The sequence below is a fragment of the Carassius auratus genome, chromosome 23, assembly GCF_003368295.1.
Source record: "Carassius auratus strain Wakin chromosome 23, ASM336829v1, whole genome shotgun sequence".
NCBI classification, from domain to species: Eukaryota; Metazoa; Chordata; class Actinopteri; order Cypriniformes; family Cyprinidae; genus Carassius; species Carassius auratus.
In genome coordinates, this window is record NC_039265.1 from 14,681,368 (window position 1) to 14,699,776 (window position 18,409).

The 18,409-nt window shown below is 39.3% G+C and overlaps 2 protein-coding genes and 1 long non-coding RNA gene across 16 annotated transcripts in view; 2 read left to right on the top strand and 1 right to left on the bottom strand.

The window, feature by feature from the left end:
• Positions 1–13,433, top strand: part of camta1a (calmodulin binding transcription activator 1a) — a 356,861-nt gene extending 343,428 nt beyond the window's left edge. For 5 of the 14 annotated variants that reach the window (XM_026199980.1, XM_026199988.1, XM_026199987.1 and 2 more), the window contains 13 exons: positions 1,570–1,727; positions 2,176–2,366; positions 2,473–2,551; positions 2,648–3,002; positions 4,197–4,681; positions 5,145–5,323; positions 6,053–6,296; positions 6,761–6,832; positions 7,033–7,053; positions 8,188–8,387; positions 8,591–8,665; positions 8,900–8,930; positions 10,484–13,433. In XM_026199980.1, the coding sequence (XP_026055765.1) occupies positions 1,570–1,727; positions 2,176–2,366; positions 2,473–2,551; positions 2,648–3,002; positions 4,197–4,681; positions 5,145–5,323; positions 6,053–6,296; positions 6,761–6,832; positions 7,033–7,053; positions 8,188–8,387; positions 8,591–8,665; positions 8,900–8,930; positions 10,484–10,516 (2,123 nt within the window). In that variant the 3' untranslated portion in view covers positions 10,517–13,433. Of the gene's footprint in view, positions 1–1,569; positions 1,728–2,175; positions 2,367–2,472; positions 2,552–2,647; positions 3,003–4,196; positions 4,682–5,144; positions 5,324–6,052; positions 6,297–6,760; positions 6,833–7,032; positions 7,054–8,187; positions 8,388–8,590; positions 8,666–8,899; positions 8,954–10,483 lie in introns of all 14 variants that reach the window. The other 9 variants (XM_026199984.1, XM_026199993.1, XM_026199992.1 and 6 more) reach the window with 8 other exon arrangements.
• Positions 13,434–15,148: 1,715 nt separating this feature from the next.
• Positions 15,149–16,635, top strand: LOC113041760 (uncharacterized). The gene is made up of 4 exons (XR_003275465.1): positions 15,149–15,319; positions 15,671–15,774; positions 15,905–16,077; positions 16,474–16,635. It is a non-coding gene; the product is annotated as an uncharacterized LOC113041760 (long non-coding RNA).
• A 176-nt stretch (positions 16,636–16,811) lies between these two features.
• On the bottom strand, positions 16,812–18,023 carry uts2a (urotensin 2, alpha). Its single transcript, XM_026200396.1, has 4 exons — positions 17,918–18,023; positions 17,492–17,605; positions 17,316–17,359; positions 16,812–17,217 (listed from the first exon to the last, which is right to left on the bottom strand). The coding sequence occupies exons 1-4, from the start codon at positions 18,021–18,023 to the stop codon at positions 17,104–17,106; spliced, it is 378 nt and encodes a 125-aa protein (XP_026056181.1). The 3' UTR covers positions 16,812–17,103.
• Positions 18,024–18,409: the final 386 nt, after the last annotated feature.

The following is an 18,409-nucleotide window of genomic DNA, read 5'->3' on the forward strand; positions in this document are numbered from 1 at the left end:
TCCATCTAAAGATATACAGACGTATATTTGATTGTACTTAAGTGGAACTATTGCAGGTATGCTTCAGGTACACTTTAAATATCTTGCATTTAAAGTAATCATATGATGCGATTTCACGTTTTCCTTTCTCTTTGGAGTGTTACAAGCTGTCCGTGCATAGATAAGATCCCTAAAGTTGGTAAGACTCCAACCAGAGAGATGTTCTTTATAAAAGTTAAGACTCGTCCACGCCCTCTTAAAACGCCACGTTTAAACACGCCCCCACATGTATACATCAATGTGTGGGAAGATTTGCTTAACGCCGCCCAAATGTTCACACAAAGAGAAAAGGAGAAACTGTAGCATTGTTGCAGCCACCATCATATCGGGGAGACGTGGTGTTTTTCGTTTTGAAAGCAAAACTACTTTGTTTGGCCTTCCGAAAGAGGACACAACTAGAAATCATTGGTTAAGTTGTATTTACAACACTGTTCCAGAACTGTTCAAACCAAATATTTGTGTGTGCAACGCATTTAACAGAGGACTATTTCCTGAATCTACAATGCCGGCTGTCCTGACTCACAACCTTAAAGTTTGTTTTCATATTTAAAGAATTTGCCACTGATGATTCAAACACATAGTACAAGTAGTGTACCAGTGTATACGAGTAGTTAAAGTCTTAAGCAATATGTCAGTATGGTAATAGATTTGAACTATACTTAGTAAGAAACTTAGTTATACTTAGTACTTAGTACTTTTTTCTAGGGAGCACAGGCAATACAGATTTGATTTTTACCTCCTTGCACTTTTGCCATCTCTCAATGTATTTTTCCATTCATCGATAAACTGACACCAGAGCAAACCGCAGCCCAGCATGCCCCTGTCGCTTGGTTACCGTGCAGCAGCAGGTTGCCACAGAAACAGGCTTATCAATGCGAGGCACACACAGTTGTGAGTACCAGTGCTATAGCTCACCTGTGCTGGTCCCAGTACTTTACTATATGTTTAGTGTCAAAAGTCCAGTTAGGGAGCCAGCTTGATATTTCTGTCTCTGTCTGGATTTGGGTTACAAAAGTCACTTTGTAAGCATTTAACTCATCCTGCAACCTAGCAGCCGTTTAGAACACCATAGCCACCACATAGCAATGGGCACACTTGCCATATAGCAGTGGGCACTCACTACTCTTGGTAGAGAGTTTTGAACTTCTAGTTCTGAAATACAAATGCAAAATAGTTTACTGTATGTGTATGTTCACCACTGTGTTTCCAAAGCTGAATGTGTTGATGTGCCTCATTACTAATTCCATTAATTTATAATAATGACTGCAATTACGGAAGTGGTGATTGATAACATCAGACTCTGAGTCTTGATTGGATACCATAAGGGTAATGACTGAGTTTAATTAAACATCCAATATAGAATTTTGCTTGGGGATGTGAGCTAAACCAAAGAAGAATTTATTTTGGACCTCAGTGAGATATAGTGCAATTTTCAGCAACCGTCTTTTAGTTGTACATTCAGTAGCTAATTTGAGTTTTAAACTTATGTTGGAACCCAAGTTTTGTGAACTTGACAATGTTCCTCTGCAGATAACCAGTTCAGAATGTCCATCCTGGAGCGGCTGGAACAGATGGAGCGCAGGATGGCTGAGATGGCCGGTCAGCAGCAGCAGGGCAGCGGAGGAGCAGCAGGAACTGGAGGGGGAGGTGGAGGTGGAGGAAACGGAGGCTCCAATAGCCAGTCTCAGGTATAGCAGCACATCAGTAATTGTTATGTGAGATAAGAATGCATTTTAAAAACAAAACTGAATTTTCATTTTATTATTACTATGCATTTTGCAAATAGTTCTTGCTCCTATATTTAGTGTCACATGATCATTCAGAAATAATACAAAAACATAGTCATTAAGAACCTAAAGGTATATTGCATTTACAATAAACAATACTAAAATTCAGTTACATCACTTAGCTGAAAGGTTTACTTATTTTAAAAACATGGTGTTTATTAACACTGCTTTTGTGAGCCAGTTGAACCAATTCATTGAGACAGTTTGTTCACAAACTGTATATTGCTGCAGCTTTTCTACTCATGAGTTATAGCTTTCAATTTGAGCCATAATGATAATTGCAGAAAGCAGTGGATTGTGACAGTTCATTGAGTTTGTGAAGATGTCGGTCCTCCGTTTTCTTCTGCAGTGTATCTCGGGACAAGCAGGAAGCTCTTTTGAGAGTCGTGTGGTGGTTGTTTGTGAGAAGATGATGAACAGAGCCTGCTGGGCAAAATCTAAACATCTGATTCACTCCAAGACCTTCCGGGGCATGACCTTGCTACACCTTGCTGCAGGCCAAGGCTACGCCACCCTCATCCAGACTCTCATCAAATGGCGGTAGGTTAAGAGTATTTAGATATGTCTACATCTATGTGTTAATATGTTTAAGCTGACTTTGTGCTGATTGCTAACTGTGAGAGATGGTATTTGTTGTCTTATCCAGCACAAAGCATGCAGACAGCATTGATCTGGAACTTGAGGTGGACCCTCTCAACGTGGATCACTTCTCGTGTACTCCACTGGTGTGTTGCTTAATCAATACTAATTGAGTTTTGGCAAATAAAACTCTTCTTTTCTTGCTTTTCCCACACCAATTGTTCTTTGTTTCTTTGTTGTAGATGTGGGCTTGTGCATTGGGTCACCTAGAGGCAGCTGTGGTCTTGTACAAATGGGACCGGAGAGCACTGGCCATCCCAGACTCTCTAGGGCGCCTGCCCCTCTCCATCGCCCGCTCCCGTGGCCACACCAAGCTGGCAGAGTGTCTGGAGCAGCTCGAGAGGGAGGAACAGCAACAGCAGCAGACCCCATCCTCTTTACCTCCCACTTCTAGCATGTCTTTCTCTCCCAACCCCGACATCCCCACCTCCAACAGCTGGATGGTCAGCTGGAGCAGTGACAGTATGGTGGCCCCCAGCGGCCAGAACACTGGTACAGCCACCACTACTACAAGCCCTTGCACCAACCAGAACCCTGGTAAGAACCTCTAATGTAGTTAGCTACTCTACAAGCTGCTAACAAAAAGTTGCTAAATACATGAAAGCTATTTAAAGGGATAGTTCATCCAAAAATTAAAATTCTGTCCTCATTTACTCACCCTCAAGTTGTTCCATACCTGTAGTTTTGTTTCTTCTGTTTGCACTAAAAGAAGAAATTTTAAAGAATGTTGGTAACCAAATGTTTGACTGTAGCCATTGACATCAATAGTATAGAAATAAATTATTATGGAAATCAATGGCTACCGTCAACTCATACAAGTATGGAACAACTTGAGATTGAGTAAATGATGATAGTACAGTATTATCAGTTTTAGGTAAACCATCACTTTAAGGGGGCATTGTCTAATATATGATATGTAAAAACTGATAGTCTGATTGCACTGTAAGTCGCTTTGGATATAAGCGTCTGCTAAATGCATAAATTTAATTTAATTTTTATTTTTTTTATTTTACATTTAATATATACTACTACACATACTCTACATACACATATACATCCTATTTGTATAATATATATGCTACCATTCAAAAGTTTGGAATCAGTGAGATTTCTCATTGTTTATTTTAAAGTAAAGAGTAAAACATCAATATTGTGAAATATTATTAAAATTTAAAATAACTGTGAGAACTCATTCTAATATGCTGATTTGGAACTCAAGAAACATTTCATATTGTAATTTTTGCAAACAATTTTTTGCTGCTTAATATCTCTTTAGAAAACATGATGCATTATTTTAATATTTATTTGAAGTCTTCTGTGACATAAATGTCTTTACTGAGAATGAATGAATCTTGACAAAATTAAACGTTAATGGATAAATGTTAACTCACAACATATGAGACAGATGGGGGGCATTTTAGGAGAGCTCACTTAGGCTGCATGTTGAAAAGCTGCTGCTTGTTGCTCATTACTGGAAAAGCTACGCTATTTAGAAAACAGATGAACTACTATTGCTTTCCTAAAAAGATTATAGCAGATTTGCTTGCTTAATGTGATACCTTATTATATTTGCTTCAACGAGCAGTACTTGCTGCACAATCTAATTCCAGCAGTCTTATTCTTTTAGATTAACACTAATAGCACCTAAGAGACAGAGCAAATGTAATGGAAATATCATATCCATCCTCTGCTCTGAGTGCAACTCACTCTCTCTTTCTCGTTTGTGCCTAGATTTGAGAAGACCGAGATCAGAGCCCTCCAGCTATTACAGCAACGAGTGCCAGCAGGACCTCCCCCTCGCCAAAAAACACAAGCCCAACCCCGAGCTCGTGCAAGCACAGCTGGATAAGCCCATGTCGGTTCCCTTGAACATGGAGCAGCAGACACATAAACTGTCAACCAGCCCTAAGACCCTCCCTTCTACCCCATCCAGCCCGGATAAGAGCGTCTCAGAGGGGGGTTTGGGGACAGTGGGAATTCCGCAAGCCAAGATGGCCTCTTACCGCGGAGGGCATAAATGGGGCCCTAGAGAAGTGCTCAGGAAGGGAGGCATCAGTGGAGTAGGGAAGGAGAAGTTGGCCAGCCGGTTGCGACAGCGTGGCAGATCCCTCAGCATGCTGGGAATGGTGGAGAGAGAGATGGTAGACACTGAGATACTTTCTTACAAGGAGGATCTAGAGAACCAGGACTGCCTCTCACACATGGAAGACCTGCAGGTAAGAGAAGTGCACATAAACAAACTCACACGGTGCCCTAACTGGCACTCGCTCGCATTCAGCCAGCCTCATTTACACCTGTACTGATTCATTTGTCAGTTGTAAGAGACTCTGCAAACAAACACAGCTACAAGCATAGAAAGGCCGAGGGAGATATAGAACACCATCCATCCTGCTGAGATGTGAAATCAGTGTTAGAGAGCGGCAGTTGCGGCCCCACTCTCTTTCCAGACTTTCGTCACCCTATAATACACTTCTATCATTGATTTGCTCCCATCGCCAGGAGTTAGTTCAGCCTCATTCATCTCTGTCATTCTATGGGGATAGAGGGGCTGTAACAGTGTGTTCCTCCAAAAGTAAACACCCCAGCACTTGATTGATCTGTCGGGTTAGCATGTGTATGTGTGCATTTTGTCACTTGTGCTTCTTTAACACTGAATGCATGTGTTTGTGCACCTCGCAGGCGAATATGATGAGCCTGGCAGAGCACATCATTGAGGCCACTCCGGAGCGTATCAAGCGGGAACATTTTCCAACCTTGGAGTCTGTTCCTCTGGACAACAGTGGGCTCACCAACACCATGAGCTGGTTAGCCAATTACCTGGGAGACGTGGAACACTTGCCCAGCATCATCCACTTGAGGTTAGTGGATGTCATTACTTAATAAAAAATAAAAAGTTTTTTGAATATTCAAAAATATTTTACTTTTTCAATAAAACAACTCACTGTGTATGTGAAATGTATGTGGAAAAAATACATGAAGAATTAATATTAAGCATTAACCAAAAAGTGAACAATGTAGTTGTGGTTCTAACTCTTTTTGAAAAATCTAAAAAGAAAAAAAGAACTTTTAAAGAATTAATTAGCTCCAAATCAGCATATTAATATCTTTAGGTATTTTTGAATCCCATGTGACACTTAAGACTGTAGTCATGACTGCTGAAAATTCAGGAATTACATTTGAAAATATAGTCAAATAGAAAAAAAAGTTCAAATTGGTTTTTATTTTTTATTTTAATTTTTTTAATCAAATGAATTCTGCCCTGGTAAGCATAAGATACTTCTTTAAAAAACATTTGAACAGTAGTTTATATATAATTTTTGCAACATATGACATTTTTTTTCTAAACTATAATAGTAAATTTCTACAAACATTCAGATTTTTTTATGTACTGAATTCATCATCAAAATAATTTTTGAACAGCAGCCGAAAATATTTGTAATTACCCAAATGTCAAAGTAAAGTCAACCTGCTGTGCTTTTAATTTCCCACCCTTTTTAGGATGTGCTTAAAGAAAAACTAAATGTATGCCTGGAGCATGCTAACTCCATGTATGTATGTGTATGTGTGTGTTTTGTTTCTTTGAGCAGTCCCATATACAGTGAACCCCTGACCCCTCCCTCCAACCCTAGCCTGAGCCCGGGTAACTCGCCCATGCGTGAGGGTCAGTTTGAGAAGCAGACCTTGCCTGCTCCGTCCGAGTGGAGTGAGTTTCTCAGAGCCTCCAACAGCAAAGTGGAGAGAGAGCTGGCCCAGCTCACGCTGTCCGACCCCGAGCAGAGGGAACTCTACGAAGCCGCACGGCTGGTGCAGACCGCTTTCCGCAAGTACAAGGTACAGGCCAGAGGCTCGGGTGCCACGCGCTTGTGTTGATGTGTGAATAGAGACAGGATGTAAACGTCTGTGTGCAGGTATTGGTAGGAACAAACACAGGACACCCTCTGTCTCCTTCTTGCTTTGTCCTTCATTATGAGTTTGTAGACACACAGACACAGAGTAGTCAGTCCCCACAGCTTCAGCATGGGTAAGGTGGCTTAACCAGCGCATGGCCTGGCTTATTATAAAGAGCGTTTGTTGCCTCCTGTGGCTGCCTGTAATGAGTTTCCACAAAGACTCACCAGCTGGCCAGACTGACGGCTTGTGCTCAGAGGCGTCTGCTCTCTCAGCACCAGCTGCGGTTAAGTGAGAAGGTCATCTTTTCTCTATCACTTTCATTGTCCTGTAAGTGAAGAGCCTAGTGGGCGTCTCCCAACTGTTATCCATTCCTCAGACCAACCCGTTTCCCTCTCTCTTTGCAGGGACGCCCACTGCGCGAGCAACAGGAAGTAGCCACTGCTGTCATTCAGCGCTGTTACAGGAAGTACAAGCAGGTAATCCTTTAAGATGCTGTGACATTGACTTTTCCAACCTTTGCTGGATGTCTGGTTAATACGTCAAGCTCCAGCAAATGCACTTGAGTCAATTATAAGGGCCTGCTGTTGTGGGAATTGTTTAAAAGCTTTTGAAGAGCTCTAAGTGTAAGGTCACACGGTTTCCCATTCCTGACAAATCTTTTTTTTTTTTTTGCAAGCTAACATGGATAGCCTTGAAGGTAATTTTTTTTTTGATTGTTCATGCATTATTTAAAGCAGATTTTGTTTTGTCTGCATGAATATTAAAACTGATTTAATAGCAATGACCATTTACACATTGTTTCATTCGCATATTTTGACGGAAGTAGTTGCAAGGGACGCTCCATATAGTGACTAAAGAGACCGATCTCGCTAGGACACGGGGATTCAGATTGTTTCTGGAGACCTGCAGATGGCTGCAAAAGTGTTTTAGAGGCTCCACAGAAAATCTACAAAATGCTTTTCAGAGCTGTGACATTTAACTGTACAATAGAAAACTTTCAATTCTCTAAAAACAATATTCATTTTTTTAAAGGTTTTTGCAATCTAATATTACATAATAATGGGTTGAACTTAATACAAAGTCAATATTTTCTAGATCATATTTAAGTAATTTGCATGGGCTTCAATAGAGTAACAATGCAGAAGTCAGTAATTTAATTTTGGAAACATGTTGCCTGTATATAAAAGCTTTTTGTCTCACACAGTATAAACAGCTCTTTATTAATAAAAAATATATATCTGCTTTTATATTTTAGGAAATGTTCCTTGAGGGCAACATATCTTTAAGTGATTGTTGGCTTTAAAAGGTTTGCAAACCCCTCTTCTAGATAATCAGTAATTAAGTCTGGAAGAAGAAGTAAAAGAAGCCCAAAAACAAGCAGTGTGCCTCAGTTACATAAGCTAAAATACATTACTGTATTCTAGAATCAAGATTTAAAAATTGCAATCTGCTACTGCCTATATTTATAAGCAACTCTGCCTCAAGACCCTTACAGTAAGTGATCACGGCAATATTGATAGACATGATGTCTTTAAATGTTACTTATTTACCACTGCAAACACCTTTATAGCAACAACTTTGCTAGAATTTACACTCTGTCAATCATTGCAGTTCTGAGAGTTACTCAAAAACGTGTGATAATTTACTGATGTATACTTAAATTGATAATACACCCCAAAATTTTAATTCTGACTTCATTTACTCACCCTCCTGTTGTTTAAATGTGTTTTTCACTCTCGAAAGTGTGTAGTGTGTATGTGGCCCATGTGAGTTGAATAGGAGCAATTACATTTTTGTCATTAATGTCTTCATTAATGTGTTTATGTATCAGTATGCACTTTATAAGAAGATGACGCAGGCCGCCATCCTTATCCAGAGTAAGTTCCGCAGCTACCACGAGCAGAAGAAGTTCCAGCAGAGCCGGCGGGCGGCCGTGCTGATCCAGCAGTGCTACCGCAGCTACAGAGAGTTCGGCCGGCTGAGGCCTCACCGCAGAGCGGCCACCAGAGCACTGGTCCAGCACAAACGCAGGTAATGTGATAAATCACTGCCTCGTAAATTCAGTCCAAATCTGATTCCAATTGCCGTTTGATCTTCTGTGCTCAGCCAATAGCTCTTATGAATCTGTTCCAAGTGGCATACTGCTCTGAGTTTTGCCCTGTGAGATATTTTATTCATGTACTAGATGTAATGTGCAAAATTAAATGTGTTAAAGAGCGATGTTTCTGTTTCAGAAGCAGTCTTCTCACTAAGAGGCAGGATCAGGCCGCCCGCAAGATCATGAGGTTCCTCCGCCGCTGCCGCCACAGGTATTCTCCCACCGCCACATCGCCCACTACTGGCCATTCTATTCATCCTCTACCTGAAACACTGCTGATACAAATACAAATGTGACACGTTCCCATATTGATTCATTAATCGTGAGTGGTTTAGTGAAAGGTGCTCCTCCCTTGCCTTGGCTCTTTTTCCTCGCCCTCCTTCTCCATCATGATATCTGCTGTGTGCTAATAGCTGTCTGGTGTTGTTTTGCTGTTAATGCAAAGCCCCTTGATGGACCATAGACTATTCAAGCGGGTGAGTGCAGCCTCAGCGATTCAGTATGTCTCCCTTTTTTCTATCTCTCCCCCTCTCGCTCGTCACATGCACACAAAGACCCCCTTCTCTTCCCCTCTTGCTCCTTCTTGCCCTCTCATCACCACTGCTTGATGCCTGCTTGCATGACAGCTACCAACTGGATGCACAGATGACTGCGGCCTCAGGATATCGGTTGAGTCGTTCTATAGTGTATAACCACTGGGACACTACATTAAACAAGCACCTTTGTCTCCTGTCTTGATTATTTACATTTCCTTTATTTACTGTATTTGTAAAGAGGAAAATATAAAATAGACGGAAGAACAGAAGGTTGTTTGGTCTAAGCGATGTTGCATGAATATATGATAATGAGTCTTGCTCTTTGACAATGAGGCATGCTGGAAAATATGTGACCCAGAGAAAACTGGCTGCCTCTCTGGCTTATGTGTTTGGTTCTGACTAGTTCAGCTAAAGCCAGTTTTATTGCACATGCTGCAGTGGGAACTGACTGTCTATCTCTCTTTAATTGTTTGGTTGTAGATATATCTGTATACAAAAAAAAACAAAGTATAAAAGCTAAGTTGGTTGCATTACCCTGTGCAGCTGTCAGCTGTATTTCATCAGATGTTAGAGCATCATGTTTCAAAAGGACATTAACAGAAAAATCAGCCTATATCATTAGTTTCTTGTTAGAAGTGACAAGATGAGAAAGTTTCAACTGATTTTGTATTAAATGAAATGCAGACTATTTTAAGCTTTTTGTCCTATATATCTACTTAGTGCAGAAACTTACAGGGTGAGGCAATGAAGAAAATGGGGCAAACATCAGTGAAGAACTTGTGCATAGAGCACTGGCTTGAAGAGTGTTCTTTCAAACTAATTATATTATGATAAAAATTATTATATTAAATTATATATGCTACCAGTTTCAAGAAATATATTAAGCAGCACAACTGTTTTCAAGAAGAAATATATCTTGAGAACTAAATTAGTATATTAGAATGATTACTCAAAGATCATGTGACACTGAAGACTGGAGTAATGGCTGCTGAAAATTCAGATTTGGTCACAGGAACAAATAACATTTTAAAATATATTTGAATAAAAAACAAATGTAGCTTTAACTGGTGTTCCACATAAACCACGCAATCTCATAACAGTCAACTAATACATTTTAAAGGGTTTTCTTAAAGCACACCGTTGTTCTTTTCTGTTAAAAAGGGCTAATTTGCCCAGAAATTAAACTTTGAAAAGTTGTTCCATTACTTTTTTTTTATTCTTTGGAACACAAAAAGAGATGTTTAGAAGAATGTCAAGGTTATGTTATTTCTATACAATGTATGACAAGGACAGCCATTCAGGTTCATTGTGTGGAAATGAGCGGCTTGGACATTCTGCTGAAATTCTGCTTTTGTGTTCTACACAAGAAAGAAGCTACCCTTTTAACCAGGACTTGATCTGACCTTCTCTGCCTTCTGAGATAAATGCTAAAATGACTTGAGATTTGAGATATTCAACCTGTGTCCCTTATATATCTGCCTGTTGTTTTTCAGAGTGAGAGAATTGAGAAAGGCCAGGGAACATGAGAGCGTCCAGAAGAGCCCCCTCACAATGTGACATTATTCTCCAGACTCTTCCTTTCAGTTTTTCTGTTTCAACCAGAGACGTTTTACAAGAGGAAAAAAAAATAGCAAGAACACTGCAACTCTTACTACTACTGTATGACTGATACTTCGGCTACTAAACAACTGCGTTTTTCATATCTCTTTATTCCTTCTGTGTTTCTTTTTTGAAGGAAAGAGCCAACTGCTGTGGATCAAAAACTCTAAGGACGTTGTTTAAGGAGGAACATTTGCTTCATGGCATTTTTTGCACTTTTTAATGGATTGATTTGTCATTTTGGATGAGCATTTAGATGTTTTGTTTGAAAAAGAAAAAAAAAGGATGGACGGAAGTCCTGCTCTTCAGTGGCTTGTAAAGAGAAGATAAATGAAGTTGACATAATATGGAGTCGACACAGAAACATGGCCGGACCTGTTCCGAGTGTATTTCATAGTTATTTAAAAGAAGTGTTTAGTGGGTAAAATTGTTACCAAAAATGATGAATAATTAGTTTTTGTATATGCTTTACTCCACAACCAGACAAATTCGTCAGAAACTTCTTCCAGTCTGTCCCTTATGCGCACCAGTCTTTCCTAGCTACAAGAGGACTGGGTAGCAAATGAATGTAAGAGGGAAACGAGCAGGCTTGGGTGACGTATCAAATGCTAATGTTGATCTTCTAATAAGATGTGTGAAAAACACAGGTATACATACAGTTTTAACCAACAACTGTTTTCAAATTGATGATTTTCTGCCAGTTCAAAGTTAGTGAGGCATCACAGTGCAGTGGATCGCTCCGGACAGAGCTTGTCTTATGCATGCTTGAAACTAGGCCAGTCTTTTCATTGGTTTGGTTTTAACTCCATGAATGTACTGGAGACACCAAATGTCGTCACCTCTGCCCATCAATTACTATTGGCAAGTTTGTAAAGTTTTCTTTTGTTAATCCAATGTTAAACGGTCACTTTGTTCAGTTAAAAAAAAAATCAACTTCAGAGGTTTTCTAAGCTCTTTAAAGGAAAATGACATGCATTGCCTTGATATCTTAGACATACTTTAAAGAGTCTCCACACCTGGGGTTAGACGAATCCATATTTTTGACATTTGAGCGGTTCCTGTACATAAAGAGGGTTGCCGGTACGCAAAGTAAAACATTTATCTAAGCGGGATTGTATTTTAGAAATATATTATTTTACTCATTGAAAGGGATCAAAAGAAATTAGCATCAAAATCTGAATATTTGTATAGTTTTGTTTGAATGCCTAAGAAGTATGGTTGTATCGTTTGTACATAGTGTAAATACCTGGGAAAAAGTCAAGCTATTGTATGTGCATGACAAAAATGAACAAAGATACAAAAAAAAAGAGTTCAAAAGCATTAGTGGCTATGCTCTCTAAAATTATTTCACTATAAGAGTATTTTATTTTACTTTGAATGTTCTTGAGAAGAGCATTTTGCTGAAGCATGACTTTCCTGCAATTATGAAAAATACTGTATTTAAGAGGTAGGAGAAAAGGCAAAATGATCATTAGGTTATGTTTACATCTGTTTGTTTGTTGGTTTTTTTCTGGGCTACCAAGAATCTTTTTGCCAATGGTGCCAAGTAATGTGAATGCTACTGCTTAAAGGAAGTTAATCATTGCTGAACAGATAATCACCTGGTAAAACACGATCAGATTCACTTGCATTAGCAGCAACACAGTCGGTCAAGGATGATGGTGTATTCAGGAAGTATCTTTAAGTGGATTACATATCTCATTTGGTTTCGTTGTACTGTATATTTGTTTGTTTTGTGTTCTGAATAATTATTATGTCAATGAAATGATGTAAAGTATGTTTTTCTGTTATGCAGGTAGTGGAGCTTACAGCGGCGTTATGCAGCTTTAAGTGTAACATTCTGACAGTCTAATTCAACAAGATGTGCAAAAAAAAACCTGTGAGTTGACAGTAAAGAAGCTGTCTGAAATTATGACAGATCCACACTGCTACACTGATTGAAAGACTGGGTTCCCTGTTATGCATTTAAACGGGATTCTTTTGGTGCTAAAACGTTGGCGACAAGGGCCAGGTAGACCTCCAAAGATCAATCCGTTTCACCGGTGTTGCAGTGACGTTACTTTTAACAGCAGGTGTCGCTGTGGCTTTTGAACAGGAGAAAGTATATGAAAGCGCTCTTGAGAATGAGTTCTAATGCACTGAAAAAATGTGTAGATTTCAGTTTCCCCTCATGTTAAAATGCTTTTTTGTCATATTTACTATTTGCGTCTCTGTTCAAGAGAATGATATGTAAATGTTTTCTTCAGAGCGCTTATGTTGGAAGTGCCTGGTCGTATTCTAAATCCAGCGAGCCGTGTCAGTCTGCATGTGAGGTTTGCGATGGACTGGCATTAGCGAGAACTGAATTATAGTCTGTCCGTTTTTATTTACCGTTATGTAACTTGTTTCTTTGTCCGTGCTTTCTCCGTGTATCTCATTTTAGCGCACCAAGAATTTATGGCTTTGTCATAACTCACGTCCTCTATGGAACTGCCAGATGAACCGGCGAGGACTGCAGATTCTGTCCGGCTGGTTCTTGCCTTGCATTCATCATTCCGGTAGCAGAATAGGTTGTCAGCTGATGCACTGCGGTGGCAACTCTCGAGTCTTATTATGCTTGCATGGGTAACATAGATAACTGGGTGACTGAAAGAGCACCCAAAGCATGCTTATTTTTGTAGATTTGGTAGTCAGGTAGACTTGTCGAAGAAATACTGTTCAGTAAAGCAGCTGGTGTTATGGGTTGCAGAACTTGAAACAGACAGAGGGCTTCGAAACGTAACTTAACTTTACAATACAAAAAGTCTAAACAGCTGGCAATTTGTCAGTACTACTCATATTTACAGGGGCAGCATGAATCTTTTTTTTTTAAATAGAATTTGGCTTCCTGTTTCGTTTTCGAATTCAGTTTCACTCCACTTTCCATTTACATTCCCATTGTTTTCAACTACTACACCACAAAAACAGGTTAAAAAAACGTGTACCTCATACGAAAACACGCGCCACAGAACTGTGTCCATTTCAGCGTTAAAGTGTCCAAGGCACTAGTGCAGTTGAAACCTCGGGTGTAAATCTGACGGGTTCACTTTTGTATCTTAACTCAGGAGCCAAACTGGAGAAAAGGAGGAGATAGAGCAGGTCACTTGAGAATTAGTTGCTGCTTATTGGGAAACGAGCCAGACTGTCCTGATCAAATTACTGTGATTCTGAACATGTCATGCTGTTCACCTTTTTTTAATCAACTATGTGAGCTGAGTTAGAGTACCCTAGGTCCCTAAAAACTGGTTTGACAAACTGTCAAACAACTGCCTGGTGTTGATAAGAGTGATAAAGCCCGTTGCAATGGTGCAGATCTACGAATGCGAATGCGTCTGATGCTTGTGTAAATACGCATGGATGTTTCGGTTTAGTGCAGCTTCACCGGATCCTGTAGTCACTGTATAAACACACTGCCGTGGGTATACTGTATCACAATAATGAAAAAGTGCTGCTCAGATCGATTCATCAACAGCATCATCATCATCATCATCACTTTATTGTAGTCATAGATAGACATTTCAAAACATTTTAAAGAATAGCTATAGATTATAAACGCCAGACAATAACCTCATCTGGTCGCATACGGGTTCATTTGGACAATTCTGCTTCAGCTTTAACGGTATCACAGCTCAGCCCTCAGAAGATACCTCATTAGTTTTGTCTGTCGCATCAATGGCTTCGAACAGAGACTGCCTTGCCTGCGCATCCATTCTTTAGAAAAGGGAGGACAGGGCCCTAGGAAACATCCCACCACTCATGGACACAGAGCAATAAGCAATTCCTGAAGTGGAGACCTGTAGACCTAATGGGGACAGCGATATGTTGGACACACGTAGCTGACTTACTCTTATGCAAATGGCAGTATTGTGAGATTAGAATGCAGTAGTTTAAGGACAGTGCTTATATGACACCCTTCATGGAGCTGCACGTTTTCATCCCTTTCAAACCCAGAAAATAGTGGCCCTGCCTTTATTACAAGCTACACTTGGGGCTCTCTACACTTTGCATGTTAAACTAGTGTTAGATCTACTTTTCCTCTCCTCTCTAGCTGTCTTTCTCTGTGTCTTTCCCAATTATGTAGCCCTCTCCTTTCCTGACGACCCCTGATTTTTGTTTTGTTTTTGTTTTTTTGTTTCCTTTTTCTTAAATGTCTTTGTTTTTCTTCCTTCCCCCTGGTTTGAGCTATTTATTTTTGTAATTGTGCATGTTAAAGAGTCACTGAATCGATGGATATGTTAAAAAAGAGAATTCAGCTGCTGAAGCCATGCAAAATGTTTTGAATTGCCCTTAAAATATGAAAGATGTTTTCTGAATGCTTTATATTCTCTCTGCTGTAAAATAATAAAAGGGGAAAACTTAAGATAAGCCTGTTTTTCAAGTTATTTTAGTGTATTTTTAAAACTAAACTAAAAGAAAATGTTTTAAACTGTGATAATTATGGGAATAATAGTTTATGATAACAGGAAATGACTGCTGTGTGTGCATTTGTGCTTGTGCTGAAGAGGCATTTTTTGCTTTATTATTAGGGGACAGTGATGGGGTCAGTTACTGGCAGGGTTTATGGGCCAGGTAACTGCCCTCTAGACTCTAAACACGTGGTTATTGGTCATACTCCTCTAAGGATATAAACTGTGAAGACAAGACTTTAAGCTCAGTGTAGCGCTGTGTTCTGTACAACAACGACCACCTGGGAATAGCTGGAGGCTGTTCAGGTAAGGAACAAAGTGTTTGTTATTTTTTCAACAGTGAGGCTATGTATCATTCACTGTATTTCGGTTCTGATTTGCTTCTTTGTGCTAATCATTATGTCATATGTTTTGTAGAAAAAAATTCAGTTGTACATGTACATATAGTGCATGTCCAAAAAAAAGGATCATTATATGAAAAACTGAAAATTATTTTTTCTTTCAATTTGTGTGTGTATATATATGTTTAATGCCTAATTTGCTAATTTGTTGGTTATTTTCTTTTATTATGTAACTTATGTATTTATTTATGAAACAATGACGTTTTTTGAGACATAAATTATTAGTGCATCATTATGACTGTGTTCTGCTTTACAGATATAATGAAGAGGATGTTTGGTATGTCTGTCTGTCTGTTGCTGCTGTGTGTGTCGTGGGGCGACAGTCAGCCTGTACACACTGCTGCTCACACTGTCAGAGAGGTCAAGACACTTATGTAGTCATAAAAATTAGAAATAGTTCATTCAGCTGTTTTTGTTTATGGAATATTGAACTACTCTTAACTACTGCATGTGTGTGTGTGTGTGTGTGTGTGTGTGTGTGTGCTGTTAGATGATAGAGCTCCTGAGAGCGATGACTCCAGTAACTGAGCAGAAGGGACAGGACACAGATCTGATGGACTCTCCTGAGGTTCTGTGGCCTAATACTGAGGATCTGGAGAAGAGAGACCTGCCACGTTTAGGAGTAACAATACACAGAGCCTTACCCTCAAGAGTATACAGCAGGTAATCAAACAACCACTGAACTGCTGTTCTTGTAAAACAGCAACAGCATGATTTTTAATGGGTATTAAAAAAAATAAAAATAAATAAAAATAAAAACTTTTTGGAATTTTAAGAGATCAGTTCTTAAGAGAGCTGTTTTTTTTTCTTACTGTACTGAATATTTAAATTTTCCAAGGAACCTTTTCCACTATAAAGAACATTTTTTGCAATGGAAAGTTCTGTGGATGTTAAAGGTTATTAATGGACCCATAGAAGACTTGGTGCCATATGACCAAAAAAGTGTTTATTATTTAATATTCTTTATATTTTATAGAAATAGAGTAAAGGTGGCAAGTTGTGTTGAACACGTATCATAGCATAACTTTGGCTTGTATTTTTCTTTTTGTGTGTGTTCAGTAAGTCCGTAGATGCATCTAGATACCGTTTGTCATCTCCAGCTAAGTGGATGTCCAGCCTCCGAGGTTGAAGAATAGCCTGTTTGATTCATCAGTTTCAAAATAGCTTGAACCAATCAATCCGCATGCTATCTCTGTGAAGAACTCATTGTAAAACATGAAATAAAAGGAGTTGTAAAATATACAAATATTCTGTATTTCATTTTACATAGGGGCAGGCAGGGGGTGGGGGGGTTACAACATTATTGACAAATAATGGAGGCATTTTTTTATTATTTTATTTTTGCATTTATTTATAGTTTACAGTTATATGTCATATACAGTACAGCTATTGTGGTCTCTTCTATAAAGACTTATTTCAAATATTCCAGAATTATATGTTATTCAAAATTTACAGACACATACAAGCTGAAGATATGTGAAAAAAAAATCTCAGATACTTTACGTTAGTGGTTTACATCAGTCTCTCTGTGAAGCAACTGTTTTGCACAAAAGTTTTATAACTGTGTCCTGTATATTTTTGCTTTTGTATTATGTATATTTATGTGTGGGTGTGTGTGAAAGAGAGAGTCCATACTGGTAGGAATAGCTATAAAAGCCCTGTGACTCAGTTCAGTATGTCACGAATGCCTCAAACACAGTATTTCCAGAAGCAATCTGCACCGCCGCTTCTCTTCCTGAACTGTCTCCTGCCGCCCCACAGGCCGCTGGGAGGAATGAGGCGATACGGTTTTTCTAACAGTAACTTAAAAGAGAAAGAGAGGCTGTTGCTCACATATTTGCATGAAAATGTAGACACATGAACACAGCATTATTTACATGCTTAGAGATTATTTCATTTACCTCTCTAAGAGCCTCTTTAGGAATCTGCCCAGGCACTTTGATATCTGTGAAAAAACAGTATGAGCATACAAAAGAGGGATTTCTTTTCGTCTGCAGAAGTACTTTCAGTAACACTGAAAGATTGTGCACTTGTATCTTTTGAGATTAAATGTCTGTGTCAGATAAATGAATCTCACTCTCTCGGCTGAGCAGCGGGGAATATTCCAGGACTGCCGCCCTCTGCAGGAGATCATTGAGATCAGAGACAGAGAAATCATCTGGACTGACGCCTCCGGCCTCTTCCACTGAATCTAAAACAGCAATCAGACAGTCCTTATTTCATCAGCTATGGCAGAATTGCATGCATTGCTATCTGGCACCAGTATTACAAAATGAATGTTGCATTTTTGCACCCTGTCTACTAATTTAAGCCAGTTGTCAATGAAAATGGGTATCAGTGGAAAAGAAAGAGAGAGAGAGAAAGACTGTTCTAAGAATGTATCCTTGGAAAATACTTCAATATATATTTAAGCATTTATTGATCCTGAACATCCATGAACAAATTTGCAAGAGAAAGTAAGAGAAATAATAACATCTGAAACATTATGTCTCAATGCACTCACCAGGGCCGCTGTAAGTCATGTCAGCTGTGTCAGAAACAGGATGTGCTAACAGATGACTGCAGGAGAGCAGGAGGACGGAGCAGGACAGGAGCAGGTTACAGTTCATCTCTGCAGCAGGTTGAAGGTCCTATCACGTCAGGCTTTGGTGAATGAGGTGGAGGGAAGCTTTCTTTTCTTATATACACACCACTCTACCGAAACTGAGTGAATCATAATCAATGCAGTGTTTTTATTGAGAGTTCTATTATAAAATGTGGATCCTGAGTTAATATCCATGAATAAATCGGGATGGGTGTTGTAGCAGGTCCACAGTGGCTTTATCACCTTTGAATCTCATTGACCTGTTTTACTGGATTTGACAACTGGGGGACACAGGTGTGCAAATGTTCATCTTGAAGGTCTTTAGACAGCAGAACACATAAAGAGATTATTTTATGAATATATCAGGTGATTCATTTAGCCCATGAATGTAGTCCTTTTACGTTGAACATG

Bases quoted from the DNA above. Each gene is read 5' to 3' on its own strand.
- uts2a (XM_026200396.1), bottom strand. From the start codon at position 18,023: ATGAACTGTAACCTGCTCCTGTCCTGCTCCGTCCTCCTGCTCTCCTGC. The intron at 17,360-17,491 runs GTGAGATTCATT...GTTTTTTCACAG, and splicing joins CCCGCTGCTCAGCCGAGAGA to ATATCAAAGTGCCTGGGCAG. The intron at 17,218-17,315 runs GTAAATGAAATA...TTCTCTTTTAAG, and splicing joins CTAAAGAGGCTCTTAGAGAG to TTACTGTTAGAAAAACCGTA.